Source organism: Drosophila eugracilis, unplaced genomic scaffold (genome assembly GCF_018153835.1).
Source record: "Drosophila eugracilis isolate 14026-0451.02 unplaced genomic scaffold, ASM1815383v1 contig_423, whole genome shotgun sequence".
NCBI lineage: Eukaryota > Metazoa > Arthropoda > Insecta > Diptera > Drosophilidae > Drosophila > Drosophila eugracilis.
The window spans coordinates 603,273-622,421 of record NW_024573287.1 but is presented as its reverse complement, the minus strand read 5'-3'; the positions used below and the strand labels follow the sequence as shown (position 1 = coordinate 622,421).

The following is a 19,149-nucleotide window of genomic DNA, read 5'->3' as shown; positions in this document are numbered from 1 at the left end:
TAAAATGTTTTTGAAAATAACGCTTAGAAATGATGTGGTTGGCAACGCGGTTTTCAAACTATCGATAAGCGACTTAACTAGCTACTGCTAACAATTTGTATCCCGCGCGATTTAGTTTTGCATCAATTAGCTTTTGAAAGGCATTCTGGGTAAGAAAATAATATTACCAAACTATAACTATTTAAATGTTAAATGTATACCAGCAACAAAAATATAGCGTTTGTTTTAAAGCCCAAAAAAGGTTTTATTTATTGCAATTAAATATTAGTAAAATGTCATTTATTTCCTTACATGTAAAATATTTGTTAGATTTTTATGTTATCGGTGAAAAGGTCATACTATTGTGAAATTTCTACGCAGGCTCGTAATTTAAAAAATTGCGAATATTTTATTAAGAAACGTGTATAATGGCTTCTAATAAGGTTGGTTAACCATTAAAAGGTCAAAAAAAAAAAACTTAACTATTTAGTTTGCTTCTCAGGAATGCCTTGTAATAGTTCTGGACGTGCGAACGTGTGCCGCTGAAGAAGTCAAACTGAAAGCCGCAAAATGTGTGGCGGAGATTCTTAAGGATAAGGTTGGTCATCACCTTTAGAATGCAAAGAAATGTGCTAATTTAATAACCCACAGATTGTGTGCGATAAAAAAGACTACGTATCCTTCGTCCTCGTGGGATGCGACACCGGTTCTGAAGAAGAAGAGGATGAAAACCACCCAAATGTAGTCCAATTCGGAGATCCCAGACTTTGCAGTTGGCAGCTCTTGTTGGAATTCTTTGATTTTGTAAATAAAACTGCCTGCGAAGAAGGACAATGGTTAGATGGTCTTCAGGCGGCATTAGATCTCCAGGAAACCGGACTCATGTAGGTGTTCGTTTTCCATTAAACCACTCGATTTCTTTAATTGTGTTTTGCAGTTTTAAGCCCGCTCGGCGAAGGATTCTGTTGCTCTTCGATTTCAATGACTTCCCGCAGGACTACCAACGATTCAAACAAATCACTGATAGAATGCTCGATGAGAAAATTGATTTGATTGTGGGGTAAGCAGTCCAATTATCTACATTTCTTATATTATTAATATTATTCTTAACCTACAGCACGACAAATATAGCATACAAAGACAATGTCGAGACTGATCAGCCACAGGCTATCTTTAACTTCTCGCGAAAATGTGGCTCCGAAGAGCTAGAGAACCAGAAGCGCGTTCTCAGCCTCGTACCCCTCTGCAATGCCACATTGTGCAGCTTCAAAGAGGCACTGCTCACCGTTTTTAAGGTAACCAACCGACGACCCTGGGTGTGGAACGCCAAGCTGCGAATCGGCAGCCATATCAGCATTAGTCTGCAGGGCATGATCGCCATGAAGAACCAAACGCCCGTAAAACTGACAAAGGTATGGGCAGAAAAGGATGAGACTGTGGCACGGGAGACTCGGCACTTTATTAAGGGCACCGAGATAACTCCTCTCCCGGAGGATCTGGTATCCGGTTACATGCTCGGTGGGACTCCGGTACCCTATGACGACGTCCTGATACAGCCCAAGGAACCGCATCCACATGGCTTGCATTTCTATGGGTTCATCAAGAAAAATGCAGTGCCCGATGAATACTTTTGTGGCGATTCCTTGTACCTTTTAGTTCACCAAAAGGGTAACAAATCCGCCGCCGTCAAATTAGACGCTCTGGTGCGTGCCCTTATTTCCTCAGATCGAGCCATCCTTTGCTGGAAGATATTCAGCTTGAAGTTTAATAGACCCCAAATAGTAGTACTTCTGCCCCGTCTAGCAGACGATACCCATCCGGCTTCTCTTTATATGTTGGAGGTGTCATATACCGCTCAGCATCATTTCTGGGATTTTCCCGCTTTGCGAACCACCAAGACAGAGTGCAGCGAGGACCAGCTGGAGGCCATTGACCAACTTATCGATAGTACTGATCTAGAATGCTCCTTGAAAGACACACAGCAGCCACGTCCATGGGCCCAAAACGATCTCCTGCCCTTCGACGCGTTGCCCAGCATCTTTGAGCAAAATGTAATGGACGTCCTAGAGCGAAAAGTTATTCAGAACAAGGACAAGGATAATATAGTACTAAAGGACAAGAACTTCTCGGATGTTTTCTGGCGAGTACCAGAGCCGCTAGAGGAAAAGTCCAAGAAAGCGGCGGCCAATGTAAAGAAGCTCTTCCCACTGCGCTATGATCGCGCCTGGCAGGAGAAACAACAGGCCAAGGAGGAAGCGGAGAATAGTATTCCCGTCAAGCAAGAGAAGCAGCCAGAGAAGGAAATCCCGATACCATCGGACGGCGTAGGCTTATCCAATCCGTCCGCAGATTTTACTCGCATCCTAGAAAGTGTAAGCTCCAATACGAATGCCTCTAAGCGGGAGGCCCGCTATCAGGCTCTGGCAGCCGACACCCGCGTGGTCATCATTACTCTGCTTGATCGCAAAAAACTTAACATTGAACAGTTGGGCGAGATCATCACCCTGTACCGAGAGAGCTGCATGGAATTTGATACCGTTCAGGAATACGAGAAGTTTGCTAAGGAGCTGAGAAAGATCGCAGTAGCCAAAAACCTCCGCGGTTTTTGGCAGGATGTCATGGTGGACAAACAATTGGGGCCTTTAGTGGAGGACGAACTCACGCTTGATGACGAATTAGCCCTAAAAGCGTACTATGCCATCGAGACCTGGCAGGAAAACGAGTCCATCGATGATGAAGACTTGGTGATTTAATTTAAGAAAATTTGTTATCCTTTTCAGTGGAAATAAAATTGTTATAATGTGGCAATTTCAATTAGATTTCCGGAAAACAGAAAAGTATGCTTATAAAATTTTGCGCGGCTCTCTTGCTCACGTTTGTTTGGGTAATTTCAACCACTTTACTATCTGGTCACACTTATCTAGCAGCTGATTGTAGACAGCGTTCGTAGAGAATATTTTAAATTAATTTTATGAGCTTACTGTACCAAGCTGTCCTGGTTTGTATTGAGGATTAACCATGGGCGTACCTACAAGCGATTGGCTTTATTGGTGCCGCCTGTGCGCTCGCGATGATGTTGTTTACAAAGTTCGCCAGCGGGACGAAAGTCTGGTGAGGATCATTAACAAATGCTTCAATGTGAAGGTAAGTAATACTATTTCCTGTCATCCAAATATGTAAAATTAATATGTCTCACTATCCCTATAACCGCAGATAATCCTCGAGGAACCTGAGCTAAGCAGCATGTTGTGCGAAGAGTGTTTTTCTGTGATTGGTCAGCTACTCACCTTTTCTGAGAGCGTAGAAAAGGTCCAGGGTATTTTCGAGTTACTTCGACATTCGGAACCGCTAGACAGCCAGGACTTGGACGAACTGCGGCAAGATTACGGACTCCCGCCGACGTGTAAACAGGAGCTGGAGTTCCTGGAAATTGATGATCAGGAGGACAAGTATTCCTTGGAGGAGTTAGAGATATCCGACCATTCCACATTACTGTCACCGGATGCCCAGACGAATAGCGTTCCCATGCAAAACAATTCCACAAAATCTAAAAGGCAACTTGAAGAAGAATACCTGTCGGATCAATCCAGTGCGCCATCAACTAATATCCAATCCACACACAGTCGAACGGCAAAAAAACGTAGGGCATCCGACTATGAGTTGGAGGAATATGGTTTGCACGATGACGAATTAGTTTTGACAGAGGATAAGACCACATCTATACAACCAGAGAAAAGAAAACGAGGAAGACCCAAAGGATCAGGCAACAAACAACCGCGTCTGGACGATAGCAAGAATCTAAGTACCCGCAAAGCGAATAGCATTGATAAAGTTAAACCACAGGACAAGACATCGAAGTACAGTTTGTCGCCTCAAGATGGCTCCCAGAGCTCTTCCATTGCCGATTTTTCGTGCAAGGCCTGCAATGAGTCCTTTATGTCCTTCATGGCTCTGCGCCGACACAGGCACGACATGCACGGTGGCCCCAAGAAATTCGTCTGTGACAGCTGTGGGAAAGGCTTAAAGACCTTCACATCGCTGGTTGAGCACAAGCTAGTTCACACGGATGAGAAACCCTGTGTATGTCCCGTGTGCAATGCGGCTTTCAAAAACAAGGCCAGACTTAGGGTAGGATAAGAGTATAAACAGTTACTGAATAATGTAAAATGCTCATATTCTCCAGGTGCACAGCCAGACGCATGGAGACCCCAAGTTTAAATGTAACATATGCGGAAAGATGCTTCAGACACGTGCAATTCTCAACAAGCATAAGTATGTTCACACCGAGGAGCGACGCTTCAAGTGCGAGATTTGCGGCAATGGATGCAAGAACTCTACGGCCCTGAAGATCCACCTCCTTGGGCACACAGGTCTTAGACCCTATGTATGCAAATACTGTGGAAAGGCATTTGCCAGTAACACCAATTGCCGATCGCACAAATGGAAGAAGCATCCGGAGGAGGCGGCCAATGAGGATGAAAGCGAATCTTCACGTGTGGCAGTTCCCACATTGGAGGAACTTCGAGCCATGTAAGCATAAGGACCTTCTTAGCCATATAAAGTTAAGTTAGTTATTTATCCCTTTAACTTACTATTTTTCCTTTCAGCACCCGGGAAATGGCGAAATCCAGGAAGGAAACATAGAGCATGAAAGTTCAGTTGATGTACACTTCCATTTTAAGTTTTTTTCTCATCGTTACATGTAAAATAAATTGAAATTTAAGAAATCTTTTTTCTCAATCATCGTAAAGGATTGGCCTTTTAACCGAAATAAAATTCATTTCATTTTGTTTTCCAATTAAGTTTGGTTTAATTAATTTCAAAATACATTTACAATTTCAACGCACACTAGAAATGGGGAATGAATATATTAATAGTCTGCGCCACAATGTGGTGCAAAATTAGTGAGCAATTAAAAAAAAAAATTAAGTGATAAAATTATAAAATAAACAAGAGTAAACTCTTTGCTTAAGGAACAACTAAAAATGTACAAATTAAGTAATTTGTGAGTGTGGATTAAATATCTAAATACGTTTTGATTTCGATGGTTTTTGTATAATTATTTTTTGTTTAGTTTAACACGTTGAGAAGCAAAAACTTTTGGCATGGCCTTCCGAGCAGAGCGATGAGTCAATAAATAGTGCATCCAAGTATGTACGTGCGCCTTTGAACATTCCTCCTGTTTCGCTTCTAGTCAATGTTAAGGGAGGACATCAACTCCTCGACTCTATATGATAAAGTAAGGAAAATAGTGATTTGTTAATAAACAAGGAATATTGTGAGGCTGCTGTCAGTTAGGCACGAATGTTTACACTGGCACGCACGTGATATCTATGTCCTGAAAGGCCACGCCCAGCCAGGCCACCACAAGGCAGTAATGCTGGAACAACTGCAGTAAAAGTTCGCCCTCGTCCAGCATCTCTAATCGCTCGATACGCTGCCGTTCTGCTGCCGAGATGCTCTCGTACACCTGCACCATATCCCATGCCCGAGCGCCAGTCCAGCCGGTTTCCTGAAAGCGGTTCCGCTGCGTCTCCAACGATAGGCAGGACTCGACACCAGCCAAGCTGCAGCCGCGACCACGGAGGTTGTTAAGCATCACCTCTCCGAAGCGGTCGTTCATGTTCACCTGAAAATATAGCGATTTTATATCTAAAATTTTAAACATTGATCATTCATCACCGTACCTGTTCGTAGTTGACAAATACAGCGGCCTGGAACTTTTGCGCGATCCACTTAAGCAGATTCTGACAGTTCTGTGCCTCGATGTAGACGAGAACGCACTCAGCGAGGAATATGGTGGGCAGGGAGTAATCGACTTCAGCCTGCTGCAGCTTGTTGTCCACCTCGTCTAGGTTTCGAAGGTCGACACCCATCAGGTGATAGCTGGGCCCATGGAGATCTGTGGGGCTCAGCCGCACCTCTCCATCCTCGTCATGAATTCTGGCTAGCAGGGCCTTGTTCCGCTTAATTGTATAGCACTTGCGGGCGGTTACTGTGGGAAAGTCGAGCTCGATGAAGTTCTTCACTTGGTGGGCGGTGTCCCTTAGACGGAAGTAGAGTGTGTCGAAGCCGCAGCCTAAATTGATGATCTGGCAGTTGCCCGAGGTTTTCTGTGTGGGAGATGGGTGGGAAACGGTTAGGGCAAGGTCAGCTTAGCCAGGACATGCGCATGGCGGTCATAACGAGCGTGGCCTTGCTGCAGAAATGCAACAGGATGACCTTGGCACGTGCCAGACAGTTGGGAGCCACCGCAGATGTACTGACCTTCAGAAACTTCTCGACGCACATCTCCACGCCCTTGACCCGGGCAAAGTAGCCGCGATTGATCTCCGGCGCCTTCCGCTCCTGGTTGCGTACAAAATAGCCGATGTAGTCATCCTTCCAGTATCCCAAACGCACCGCACATCTCTTGCAATCGCTAGCATCGTCGTTGGTGGCTATTACCGCCTCATCGCACGGATGGAACTTGTGCGTCGGGCCGGCGGATGCTATTCCGCCCGGCGCTGGCGGCTCCATGGCTCTCCTGCGGATCTGTTCGGCTGTTGCAATTGGGATCCTTAGGTACAATCAGCTCTTAAAGCAGCCAGAAATTGTGATTTGTCCGGTTTTTTTCTCACTTGAAAACAGCCGGAAAATAGTGTGGCCGTAGATGAGTCACCAAAATAAACCACAGTAATGGAATATACCATTTTTAAGTATACCATGAATAAAAATCAATTAGAAAATACATTTTTGTAGAAACTACATATAAATTCTCCAAATTGTATTTATTATGCCAACATTTTTTAAGCTAAATAACTTTAACTATACGTAAGACTACATCTTATAGATATACCTCATAAATATCCCATAATTATATATGCTTAAAATGTTTAAGTTTTGTTTTTTTTTTCAGTTTAAATTTTTTGGTTGGGGAAATCCCCTTAACTCCTATGAACATATTTCATTTCCGAACGTACACATTTTACCGTAACTAGCTTACTGTTTATTTGGCTCCTAAGTAGCTTAACTGCAGTTTTCCTTCAGCCTAATTGACTTAAGCACTTCATTAATAAAGAAAGGGTCAACTTTGTAAACAAAGCGTGTCCATGTTCAAGTGCTTTAATTGCTTCCCGCATCTTTGACATCGGAAGCTGTGCCGCTCGGTTGGGCTATAATTAAAATTAGCAGCTACGCCCAACAACCCGCTCAATAAGCCGGGGTCAAAATGTGAACCGATCGCCAATTGGTTTCGCGCTGTGGAGCTCAAAGCGTGAATCACAACCCATCCATCCATCGTCTGGCCTGCGTCCTATATAATAGAATTTAATTAGAAATTATGCAAAATCGTTTTCCGTTTTGTCATGCAAAGACAACTCATTACAACGTTATCCACAACGGATGTCGAAATTCAAAACGGTTCTTTTCAAATTAAGAAACTTCAATTTGTTCAGACTTATGAAGTAATTTCTTACAACTTAGACCATAAACAATTTTAATTTCAAATGATTTTTGTTTATGATAATGAAACGTGATAAAACGTATCCTAATTTATAACATTTTTAAATCTACTATATTTCTGTTTTGGTTTTAAATAATTTTGTAGAATTTTCTATTGCAATTTATAACTCGACTTTTAAATTGACTTTGAAAAAAATGGTAATAATCGAAAATGCTTAAAATTTAGTTTTTTTTAATATTTTTAAAATTATTTGTAGTTAATGTTAAATAAATACTGTTTTTAAGGCCCTGATATGTATTAAAAAAAATTTATCAATGAAGTTAAAAAAGAAAAATCCAATAGGAACCATATACGCTATATAAGTTATTATCCAATAACATTAAAACCTTTTTAACATATAACTAACGCAATTTTAACAGAATAACCAATCTAATGGTGGTTTTCCACAATTTTGTTATTATTTTAAAAGCCCCTCTTAGAGAGCGCCGGTCGATCTGTTCTTCGGCTTCGGCCCTGTTCCTCCAGCACCCACGCCAAGTCACGTTCCGCTCCTGCTTAGCTGACTCAAGACTGAGAGCCCATGGTACTCTCTTTCGATTCGGGTTTGGTCCGTAGTCAGTTCATCGGCAACGCTCGAAAGCATCGGTTGTGGTTGCGTTTGTTGCGCACAGGTGAGAGTGAGCAACGCAGGAGCGTTCAAAGTTGCGCGCGCCCAATACATCGAAACGAATCGGTACGGCCAGGTGTATCTGTGTACCAGTGTGTGTGTGTGAATCGTTGGTAACAACAGCCGGCGCACCTGAGTGTGAGTGTTAACTGAGTTTCGTTCTTTGGTGTGCGTGAGACGTCATTACGACGCTTACCTGGTTTACCTGAGTCTGTGACTCGAAAACGGTCATTTCAGCTGCGTTACGTTTTTTCTCGTTTCCAGTCGGTTTTGGATTTGGTTAGTGCTGAATGGTTTTTCATTTTTTTTTTAACTTACCTTTTTCGGGGCGTTGGCCAAGAAAGTTATTGTGAGTAAGAAAAGAAAAAAAACATTGAAACGAAAATGCGAATGGTAATGGTAGGAAAATCGCGATTAGATAGTGAAATGACGGATAGAAGCCGCAACAAGTTGCCACGGCAGCGTCATCAATTGGAGCATAACTGTAAAAACAGTGAGATTAAGCTGCACTGAAAGAAATAGTAGTGAAATGGTTAAAACCTACTGAAAAGCTGTTTTCCAAGGCACAAAACAACGCAAACAACATAAACAATTGTTGCTCAAAGAAAGGTTAAAAGATAAAGAAGTGCAATTCTTATAAATATTTGTAATTAATATGAATAACATAGTGAGTTATATAATAACTGATATACAAATTTAAAACTTTTAAGATCCGAAAAAAACATTCAATTTCAAGTTTTAAAAATATTTAAAAAAAGTTTTTTGGAAAAAACATAAAAATATATTTAATTTTTTCCTGTGCACAACAACAACACCTGTGTAGTGGGCCAACACACACATAGACACACTGTCAGCTACAAAGATAGGCACTCACACAGGCGCACCTGCGCTTCACTTTCAGCGTTATCGTTGCGTTTATTTTATTGTTTGCTTTGGTGATTGCGAAAAAAGCAAAACTTCTACAAATGATTCATCCGCTGACAACAATAACAAATGCTAACAAAATTTCGACATGAAATTCGATATGAAAACTCCCATATGAATTTTGTTAACAAAATATAGCTCTTTTTTTGTATTTTTTGTGCAGGCGTTTGCACTTCCGTAATTTTAATAGAAACCCTTCGAAGGGTTGAGCCATCGAATAGCCGGGTAACTTGAGGCCTTCACAAGCAGGTTAATGCACCCGTATCTGTGTGAGTCCTTGTGCCACATTCAATGCACCCCCAGTCAGTAAAATAGCACCATCCAGGCCTTGATCTTGGGCATATATACTTTTTAATATATATATATTATATTATATTTAATATATACACTTAATAGAAGAACAAATACAATTTTGACTTTAGTAAATCGTTTAATCTTGTATATCACTTACTTTTTTATTTACTCTAAAATTGTCAAAATGGAGAAGATTATTACTATCTTTTTAACCCATGCTGTACACCTGGGTACATAATGCAACCAGGGTAACGACATTTATGTTGCATCGATTTGCCAATCAAATGCCAAGAGCGAAATTCAAATTGAACCGCTTTTGGCGTAGCCAGGTGTCTTTCTCTCATTTTGTTTATTTTGTTGCATTTTCACACGTACAAGGGGATGAATTGACCGGAAATACCTGCCACAAAAATATTATTAAGTGAATTATTCCGTTATTTCTTATCGACTTTTTTCAATAAGATTTTAATTGCTAAATAGTTCCCTTTGTGTCTATGAAGAATTCTGAAAGGTATGGTCTTAATAAATATTGGCTTCTCACTAAGCCAATGTTTACATAAAGTCAAACAAACTTATACAATCCATTACATAATAAAATCAATCGGCTAACAATTTCTTAAACAATTTACTCTGCCACACACCATTTCCCAACTTAAACCAATTTAAAGCGATGACCTTTCTCCATTATCTGTGCAATTAACCCATTGACGCCGTTCCAAGCACCCAGACGAAGCACGTAATAGTCAGTGTAAGGGGTCTCTCCATTCGACTCCACTTTGAAGTCGCACTTCATGCTGTAACTTATTTTTAGCGCATTTTTTCGAGTCAGCACTCAAACGGGTTTGTCGGTCTCTCGGCCTCTTCTAATACCCAAGTGCCAAGAAAATTGAGCCAACAACGTAATGGAAAACCAGTTTGGTCACTCTTACTCGAACTCCAAGCTAAGATTTGTTTTTATTCTGTTTGTTTATACTTTTATGGAATTGAGCGTTTGTTTTCAGAGGCCGATCATAAAAGTAATCTGAAACATTTTATGATATTTTTAAATTAATGGGTTTATTTCAGAGCTCTGAAGCTCTAAAATAAATATTAACACTTTCTTTGAAGTTATTATTTTGTAACCCAAAGTAATTTAATTTTTTTCTAGATCACTATGATGCACAAATTAAAATATCGTGATAAATTAAAATGGCTCTTAGCCTTTTTCCTGGTAGTCTGTTTTGCACAAATCGAGGCCCAGACAAGGGATCCCAGATTTTACTCACGCCCAGGAGTTGACTATCATTGGCCAAATCCCGGTGATCCAGATTACAGGTGAGTCATAATTTGAGTTCGACTTATCAATTTTTGCACTAATAGTTATCTATTTACAGAACTTACACGTTCAACGATCGTCGATATGGTCATTATCAGCCAAATGGTTTCGGAGCCAACTATCCAGGTAGAAACCCGCCGGGACAATATCCCCAGGGAATGCCAAACGAGGACCGTTTCCGTTTCGATCCGGTAAGTAAATGATAATAATAAATGATTAGTTATTACTAAAATAGTAATAGGAATCAGAATTTTATTGCGTTTATATACTGAAACGATATTTACCCCCAACGCAATATTTTTAGAATAAGTATTAACAATAATTGGATAACAAATTCTCAATGGAACTTTTTTTACGGTATCTCAACTCGCGCTTAATCAATTAAATTCTGTGACACAAAAAACTGACCCCTATACGAAAGAACCGAACCGATTATGGTCCATAAATGAACAATGCCAAGTCATTGAGAGAGGGAGTTCGTCCGATCATAAGATCGTTCCAATATCAAAGTAATAATCTTAATTAAGTTTTCATGCCACCGGGTGAAGCCAAAAGGCGACTTAATCAATTACACATGTCGCCCAGTCACTGATCGGATCACAGAGTCTCTATTTGTTCATCCATGAGAAATGGGGCTAATGATGGTCTCAATTTCTTTTACTCCAATCGCAGAACGACCCGAATGCGCGGACCCAGTTTCCGGGAGTTTTGGCCGGCTGGCGAGAGGATTTACAGGGCAAGCAGCGTCGGGATTCGTTGACCCTGGAACGGGATGTTTTTGTGACCACCAACTATGGCCAGGTGCAGGGCTTTAAGGTGTACATGTACGACAATCCCGATCCCAAATCTTTCTATCGTCCCTTCCATTCAACCGTGGATCGTGTAATGGGCGAGTGTTCGGTCTTCCTCGGAATTCCCTATGCCCTGCCACCCACCTTTGAGGGTCGATTCAAGCCGCCACGCATACATCGAGGATGGCAGTTGCTACAGGCCGTCGACTTTGGGCCTGCGTGTCCTCAACCTGTCCGTTATACAGGTGCCACCAAGGGAGTCACGGACATGGACGAGGATTGTCTCTACTTGAATGTATATTCACCGAGGGTAAGTCTTTGATCAGATCAACTCGTTTATTAAAGATCCGCTAATAATAAATTCTCTATGCTTTTTTCTCACTTTCAAGACTGGAGCTGGCGTGGCACAGAAATATCCAGTGATGGTGTACATCCATGGGGGAGAGTTCATCCGGGGAGCCTCCAACTTGTTCCAGGGCCATGTTATGGCCTCATTTTACGATGTGGTGGTGGTGACTCTGAATTATCGCCTGGGTGCCCTGGGATTCCTTTCCACGGGTGATGAGAACTCACCCGGAAACTACGGCATTTTGGATCAGGCTATGGCTTTGCGTTGGGTACATGACAACATCGAATTCTTCAATGGAGATCGAGACTCCATAACTCTCTTTGGTCCTGGAGCAGGTGGGGCCTCAGCCGGTCTCCTGATGGTGGCACCACAGACAAGGAACATTGTGAGAAGGGTGATCGCCCAGTCGGGATCAGCTCTAGCAGATTGGGCTTTGATCCAGGACAAATACAGGGCGCAAAACACCAGTCGTGTTCTGGGACAGCTTTTGGGCTGCTCTCTAGAGTCCTCGTGGAAACTGGTCAATTGCTTGAGGACTGGACGTAGTTTCTATGAGCTGGGAAACGCTGAATTCGCCCCCCAGGTTGGCAGCTTCCCCTGGGGTCCGGTTCTGGACCACAATTTCACGCTGCCCGGCGATGATTGGTACGAAGGATGGCGGGAAAAAGATTGGCGCTTCCTCACCCAAACGCCGGAGACCCTGATTCGCGCCGGAAAGTTCAATCGAAATATCCAGTATATGACTGGAGTAACGACACAGGAAGCTGCTTTCATCGTGGCCCAAAACGAATCCCTAAGTCCTTATTATGAGCTGGATGGACGCTTCTTTGACCAGAAGATACGTGAGCACGTCTTCCGGTATAATTACACCCTGAATCCTAACGGAGTTTATGAAGCCATCAAGTACATGTACACATTCTGGCCGGATCCCAACAACAATACGATAATCCGGGATCAGTACATCAATATGCTAAGTGATTTGTATTACCGGGCACCGGTAGACCAGATGGTCAAGCTGATGCTCGAGCAGAAGGTTCCAGTTTACATGTATGTCCTGAACACAACCGTGGAGGCACTTAATCTGCCTCAGTGGCGAAAGTATCCACACGACACCGAAAGATACTTCCTCACAGGAGCTCCCTTCCTCGACACAGAGTTCTTCCCCAAGAAGGACCACTTGCAGCGTAACATGTGGACGGACAACGATCGCAACATGAGCCACTTCTTCATGCAGACCTACACGAACTTTGCCAGATATGGGTGAGTCACTACTATAATCATTATTACCATAAAACTAGATCTCTTATGTATATTTATATTCCAGCAATCCGACGCCCCAACAGGTGCTGGGCATGCACTTCCAACGGGCTTATCAGGGGGAGATCCGTTACCTGAACATCAACACCACGTACAACTCCTCCATCCTGCTTAACTATCGGCAGACTGAGTGTGCCTTCTGGACACAGTACCTGCCCACTGTGATAGGTGTACTGGTGCCGACATATCCACCAACCACAGAGTACTGGTGGGAGCCCAAGGAACCACTTCAGATCGCCTTCTGGAGCATGTCGGTTACCTGTTTCTTCCTCATAGTTTTGGTGGTCATTTGTTGCATCATGTGGCGCAATGCCAAGCGGTGAGACTGGAATGGCTTTAGTATTGATCTATAATCTATCTAACCTTTTCCTAAATCCAAAGACAATCGGATCGCTTCTATGACGAAGATGTCTTTATCAATGGTGAGGGTTTGGAACCTGAACCAGATACTCGGGGAGTGGACAATGCCCATATGGTGACAAACCACCATGCGCTTCGATCCAGGGATAACATCTATGAATACCGAGACTCGCCCTCCTCTAAAACGCTGGCTAGCAAAGCGCACACGGACACAACTTCCTTGCGTTCACCAAGTTCACTGGCCATGACCCAGAAATCCAGTAGCCAGGCTTCCCTGAAATCTGGGATCTCTCTGAAGGAGACCAATGGTCATTTGGTAAAGCCTAATGAGCGGGCAGTCACACCACGTTCCCAAACGAATGGATCAACGGCAAAGGTGGCGGCTCCCGTCGAGGAGAAGCGTCTTCTGCAGCCATTGTCCAGCACGCCGGTGACACAGTTACAGGCAGAGCCGGCTAAAAGAGTTCCAACCGCTGCAGCCAGTGTCTCGGGCAGCAGTCGGAGCACCACTCCGGTGCCCACCGCCCGCAGTACCACCCACACGACAACGGCCACATTAAGTTCTCAGCCAGCAGCTCAGCCCAGACGAACCCAACTGGTAGAGGGAGTGCCACAAACATCCGTCTAAGTAACCGCTCTCTAAGCGCGGGATGCGCTTAGGGAGTCAGCCGAATCGTCCAATTACAGAGCCCGTTAAAGATCCCAGAAGGAAAGGAACAGGTAGGTGTTGGTTTTTATTTTTATAATTAAGTTAACCTTTTCAATTATCTTACAGGTTTACCTGGGATTTCAATTACTTTAAGCTAGTTATTTTCGTAAAATAATGTAATTTTAGTTCTTGTATTTATAATACGTTCTTGAACAGATCTTTGAGATCTCAGTTTTGAGTTGTAGTCTATACAAACCTATATTCTTAATGTTATTTTAAGAATATTTGTTCGTAAGTTTGATAACCCAACGAATACAAATCCATATCAATCACATTCCAGCCTTATAACCGGCCTCTAAGTGTACATATAAAAATATAATGAAGTAGAAATATTTAAAATATATTTAAATTTGTCACTTTAAAGAGATTAGATAGATAGAAATTACATAATAGTATATATGCAAATGGACAAGAGATGTTCAAATAAGCTTGTATTGTATCCCTTGTATTTAGTTTTTGAATGTTTAAATATCAAGTTAGAACAAAAAACAAATGGTAAATCTATATACAGATTTAATTTTAATAAATCAAAGTAAAAAACTAAATAATTCGAAATATTGAATTAATAACTAACTGTCACGTCCTTAATCATAAGACCATTAGTTTTACCCACTCCCATACATCATCAAGAGCAATACCTGCAGTGCCTTCATTTATTGTAATTGTCTTTGATGGATCCATTACTAGTTCTTAACGAACGGTGCCTTATCCATGTACCAACTAAGTGTGCCTTTCATATGAATAGATGTACTTCTAGTTATGTATTTTTATATGTTTTATGTGTCGCATATAAGCAAAAAATGACCATAAAAAATCAGTGTGAACCGTCCAATAATTTTATGTTTTCATCAGTATCGTGTACATTTATTTCTTGTATATATCTTCATTTGTTACATGCTTTTGAAAACATAATGTATTAACACTTTTATATTTAATGTTTAAATGTTTAATCTTAATGTATTTGTCCCCAAATAAAAAGTTATTAATGTAATCAATGTTTTGTGCTTTTTGATTTTTAATAGAAAGTTAAAGAAAACAAATCTTCATAATAAGTAAATGTAAATGTAAAGGAAGTGTTGGTTACCCAAGGTCTCATTTATTGTATAAACATAAAAAATCTACAAAAGAAACTTGCATTGTCTTAATTTAAGATTAGTTCTCAGTTTCAAATGATTAAGAAATTTCATCCATTTCATTATGGAATTCAATATTACTTCTAAAATAATAAAAGGAAAAAGAATTTTAAAGGAGCTTAGAATAGGTTTCCTAAAATCTTACAGATACAGCGAGGCAGCAAAGACAATGTCGCGCTTGAGCAGTCTAATGCCTTCGGAGAACTTGTTTTCCAGATCCGTGTTGCCAATGGTTTTCGAGGCCTGGCACATTTGACGGAGCAGCTCCTCAAGGCGGCGCATGCACCGAATAATGGAGCCCTCGAAAATGTCGGTCATCTTGCAAACGGAGAGGAAACTAGAACCCTTACACCAGGCCAGCACCACGTCCATGAGAAAGGGCTTAAATTTATCAACATACGTATCTGCGTCTAAATCTAGTTTACATTCTGTCGACACCTTAGCGATGCGCCGCGCAAGATCTTGCATGGATCGCAAAGGTCCCGATAGCTCCGAGGCACTTTTTGGTGACTCGCTAGACTTCTCGTCGCACACAAAGCAGGACAGCAAAGACACAGCTTGCGGCGCGGTAAGCTCATTGAACACTCCATTGAAGATCATCTCGGTCATCAAAAGTTCATCCGCTGAGCTCAGTTCACAAGCCACGCGACCCTTAAACTCAATAACGTCGCCCGGCTTGCAATAACCCATCCGACGAAGTACACGCTTGCGATGCTTCAACTCGTCCATTTGTAGAAGACTCCGGGCGGCCTTGAGCTCCGCCTTTAGTTCTTGGAGTTCCGTCTGCAACTTGACTTTGTCCTGATAGCGCCGGTGAATGCGCTCCAGCTCCGGGGACTTGTGCAGAGGATGTTCCTCCAGCCGCGTCTCAAATTGCGCTATCGTATCGACAATGTCGCGGAATTCTCGCTCCTTTATGTTCATATCATCAATGGGATTGAGGACCGGTGGCCCCAGAGGGAATCGTTTCTTGGCCTCCTGAATGGTCTTCAGCACGGCCCGCCGATTGTCCGCACTGCGTAAATCGCTGGGGAAGTAAACCCGAATTGAGCTGATCTGGGTAATGAGCGTATGCGCAACCGGAACCACCTCCATGCATCCGCGCTCATTTGGCTGGCATGGCTCTGTGTCTCCAGACTTGGCAGCCGCTTCGCTAACGTGCAGCAGCACATCAATGGTAACGCTGGGCTCAGTCTTCAATGGATTCTTGCGGCTTTGGTCCTGCTTCTTAAAGTTCAGGACAATTCCCCAGTCGTACTCCTGTGTGCCCGCGGAAACCTTGACCAATCTGCCAGGCTGCAGGAACGGCAAAAGATATTGCGGCTTTGTTATCCACTGGCGGAACTGCTTGCCATGATTATCCAACTGAGACCGGATGTGGTGATAGGATGCTATATTGTGCTCGTCCTTAATGCTAAGCTTGTTGAGCTCTAAGGTCTTCTGTTCCACTTGGTCATGTAGGCCTGGAAGGGCTGCTTGGTTTTGGAACTGATAGAAACTGCGCTCTAGCATGTACTCCGGATTGATCTCCTCCACGCGCAGCAGATTCAGCACCATGTTGTATGTAAGATGGAATGCTGAATTGATGGGATCCGCCTTGCCCTGCACAATGTCTCGACCTACGGCCGGCGAAACTTTTTCGTCGATCATCAGGATCACAATACCCTTGTCATCCAATCCTCGACGACCGGCACGACCCGCCATCTGGATGTACTCGCCGGAGCTAATCCAGCGGAAGTCCTTGCCGTCGAACTTTCGTGGAGCTGTAAACAATACCGTCCTGGCCGGCATGTTGAGGCCCATGGCAAAAGTTTCTGTGGCAAACAAGGCCTTGATTAGACCCTCGCCAAACAGGATTTCTATGGTCTCCTTGAGGATGGGCAGCAGACCACCGTGATGGATGCCAATGCCGCGGCGTAACAACGGCAATACGTTCTCAACCTGGGGAAGGCGACGATCCTCCTCCGAAAGCACTTCCATGGCATTGTTGAAAACCTCGTCCACCAGCTTCTTCTCATCTGGAGTATTAAAGTCCAACTTGGCCATCTGCATGGCGTAGACTTCGCAGTCTTTTTTGCTGAACGAGAATATAATGACTGGTGCAAAGTTGCGCTCCATGATCATCTTTACGATTTTAAAGATATTCGTTTGTCCGGCATTGGTGCCCTTAATGCCACCATTGCGTCCTTTCTGATCTCCTTTGCCAGCCTCACCTTAAAAACATGGATATTAGGACAAGGATGAGATTTAATTGATTTTTCTTGACTTACCCGCATTAGCCAGCACTGCCATTGCTGTAGTGAAGTTCTCCTCCTTGAACTGCCCCTTCTCGTCTACAATGAGATGGATTCCATCGCCTCCAGCCGGGAAGATGTAGTGCTGCAGGGGAGTGGGACGATAGTCGGTGTATACCACGTGACACGGCTGTTTGTGAAGGTGGCAGACCCACTCGGCGAACTGTCGCGCATTGGGAATAGTGGCCGATAGAAACACATAGCGTACGTTGTCCGGAAGCAGGATGAGCGTCTCCTCCCAGACGACGCCGCGCTCCTTGTCGCGCATATAGTGAATCTCGTCGAAGACCACCCAGCCCACCTCGCGCATTATTTCGCTACCGCGATACAGCATGTTCCGCAGAATTTCGGTTGTCATAATCAAACAGGAGGCAGAGGGGTTAATGGTCACGTCTCCAGTGACCAGACCCACGTCATGGAACTCGTCGGTAAACTCGCGGAACTTCTGGTTGGAGAGCGCCTTGATTGGTGTAGTGTATATGACCCGCTGTTTGGCGGCTAACGACTTGGCGATGGCGTACTCCGCAACCACAGTCTTTCCAGCTGATGTGTGGGCCGAGACCAGGACGCTCTGGCTGTTGTCGATACACAAGATCGCTTGTCGCTGGAAGGGATCGAGCACAAAAGGATATTCTTTAGCCGGTACCCCGCTAAACGGTTTGAGGGGTATATATTCCTGGTCGGGATGAGCGGCCACCTCGTGAGTGCACGATTTGGGCGCTTCCAATAGATGGGTCACAATCCTCGTGCGCAGAGCCTCCAAGGCAGCGGAATCATCCAAATCTAGAGTACGTGTTTGTTCCTCATCAGCATCATCCTCATCAGCCAAAGACTCTGTCTCCTCTTGCTTCAGACGTTTGGTAGGCTCCTCTAGATTATCTTCTTCGTTCAAACCTTCTTTCGAGGATTTCGTTGAATTTTTGTCTTGAGCATTCCGTTTGCTTCCCTTCTTAGCGTTGCCGCTTCCTGACGGTTTCTCCTCCTGGTTAATCGCCGGCGGAGGCACCTGTGCCGGCACTTCATCGAAGCAGTCAAACAATTCGTCAATATCCATGCCTGAATTCGCGTTTATTGCCTATTTTCCTCTTTAAATATTTCAACGCAACACACGCCGCAAAACATGTGAATTTTTTCAGTGCAGACAATTTATCTATTTTTGTGCAATATCTAGCTATTTAAAAGTATAGTATTAAAGCTAAAATTTAAAAAATCTCAGTTTGAACCCGTTAAAATCCAATTAAAAAATTTAAAAAAATATTTTATTAAAAGAAAATTCATTTGAATAAAATAGCTTCTAGCAGGAAGCAGAGCAAGACCGAATATACAAAAATGTTTATTATTTGTGTCGTGGACATATGCGTTGTTAAATGAAAGATGACAACTTTTCATAGAATAATAAAAGATCGCTTAATATTGAAATGATTTAATAGAAACCAGTAACGAACATTTTACTAAAAAATTTGTTCATATTGAAAGAAAACTAAGAATTATTTAGTGGAGAGTGACTACTTTCACAGTCCTCCCGTGAATTGAAGAAGTCCGACTTTCGAGCGCAGTCAATCAAGGAGATTGC

The 19,149-nt window shown here is 43.0% G+C and overlaps 5 protein-coding genes across 9 annotated transcripts; 3 read left to right on the top strand and 2 right to left on the bottom strand.

The window, feature by feature from the left end:
• The first annotated feature begins 332 nt into the window (after positions 1 to 332).
• Positions 333 to 2,787, top strand: LOC108105160. The gene is made up of 5 exons (XM_017211599.2): positions 333 to 422; positions 482 to 577; positions 631 to 863; positions 917 to 1,039; positions 1,097 to 2,787. Exons 1-5 carry the CDS (start codon positions 408 to 410, stop codon positions 2,730 to 2,732), a joined length of 2,103 nt encoding a protein of 700 aa, XP_017067088.2. The 5' UTR covers positions 333 to 407; the 3' UTR covers positions 2,733 to 2,787.
• Positions 2,788 to 2,875: 88 nt separating this feature from the next.
• On the top strand, positions 2,876 to 4,777 carry LOC108105161 (zinc finger protein weckle). Its single transcript, XM_017211600.2, has 4 exons — positions 2,876 to 3,123; positions 3,193 to 4,107; positions 4,163 to 4,509; positions 4,587 to 4,777. The coding sequence occupies exons 1-4, from the start codon at positions 2,998 to 3,000 to the stop codon at positions 4,621 to 4,623; spliced, it is 1,425 nt and encodes a 474-aa protein (XP_017067089.1). The 5' UTR covers positions 2,876 to 2,997; the 3' UTR covers positions 4,624 to 4,777.
• LOC108105162 (leucine carboxyl methyltransferase 1) lies at positions 4,765 to 6,628 on the bottom strand. Of its 2 annotated transcripts, none has more exons than XM_017211601.2 (4): positions 6,247 to 6,628; positions 5,667 to 6,092; positions 5,292 to 5,608; positions 4,765 to 5,206 (listed from the first exon to the last, which is right to left on the bottom strand). In XM_017211601.2, exons 1-4 carry the CDS (start codon positions 6,496 to 6,498, stop codon positions 5,170 to 5,172), a joined length of 1,032 nt encoding a protein of 343 aa, XP_017067090.1. In that variant the 5' UTR covers positions 6,499 to 6,628; the 3' UTR covers positions 4,765 to 5,169. The 2 variants fall into 2 exon arrangements, with proteins under 2 accessions (XP_017067090.1, XP_017067091.1); XM_017211602.2 differs by having other exon boundaries at positions 5,304 to 5,608; positions 6,247 to 6,627.
• Positions 6,629 to 8,024: 1,396 nt separating this feature from the next.
• Positions 8,025 to 15,140, top strand: LOC108105159 (neuroligin-like protein glit-1). 4 transcript variants are annotated; one of them, XM_017211597.2, is made up of 8 exons: positions 8,025 to 8,094; positions 10,456 to 10,622; positions 10,682 to 10,814; positions 11,296 to 11,724; positions 11,804 to 13,023; positions 13,088 to 13,399; positions 13,462 to 14,160; positions 14,216 to 15,140. In XM_017211597.2, the coding sequence occupies exons 2-7, from the start codon at positions 10,462 to 10,464 to the stop codon at positions 14,066 to 14,068; spliced, it is 2,862 nt and encodes a 953-aa protein (XP_017067086.2). In that variant the 5' UTR covers positions 8,025 to 8,094; positions 10,456 to 10,461; the 3' UTR covers positions 14,069 to 14,160; positions 14,216 to 15,140. The 4 variants fall into 4 exon arrangements, with proteins under 4 accessions (XP_017067086.2, XP_017067085.2, XP_017067083.2 ...); XM_017211596.2 differs by having other exon boundaries at positions 8,034 to 8,156; XM_017211594.2 differs by having other exon boundaries at positions 8,064 to 8,228.
• An 83-nt stretch (positions 15,141 to 15,223) lies between these two features.
• LOC108105158 (exosome RNA helicase MTR4) lies at positions 15,224 to 18,704 on the bottom strand. Its single transcript, XM_017211593.2, has 2 exons — positions 17,553 to 18,704; positions 15,224 to 17,495 (listed from the first exon to the last, which is right to left on the bottom strand). Exons 1-2 carry the CDS (start codon positions 18,628 to 18,630, stop codon positions 15,424 to 15,426), a joined length of 3,150 nt encoding a protein of 1,049 aa, XP_017067082.1. The 5' UTR covers positions 18,631 to 18,704; the 3' UTR covers positions 15,224 to 15,423.
• Positions 18,705 to 19,149: the final 445 nt, after the last annotated feature.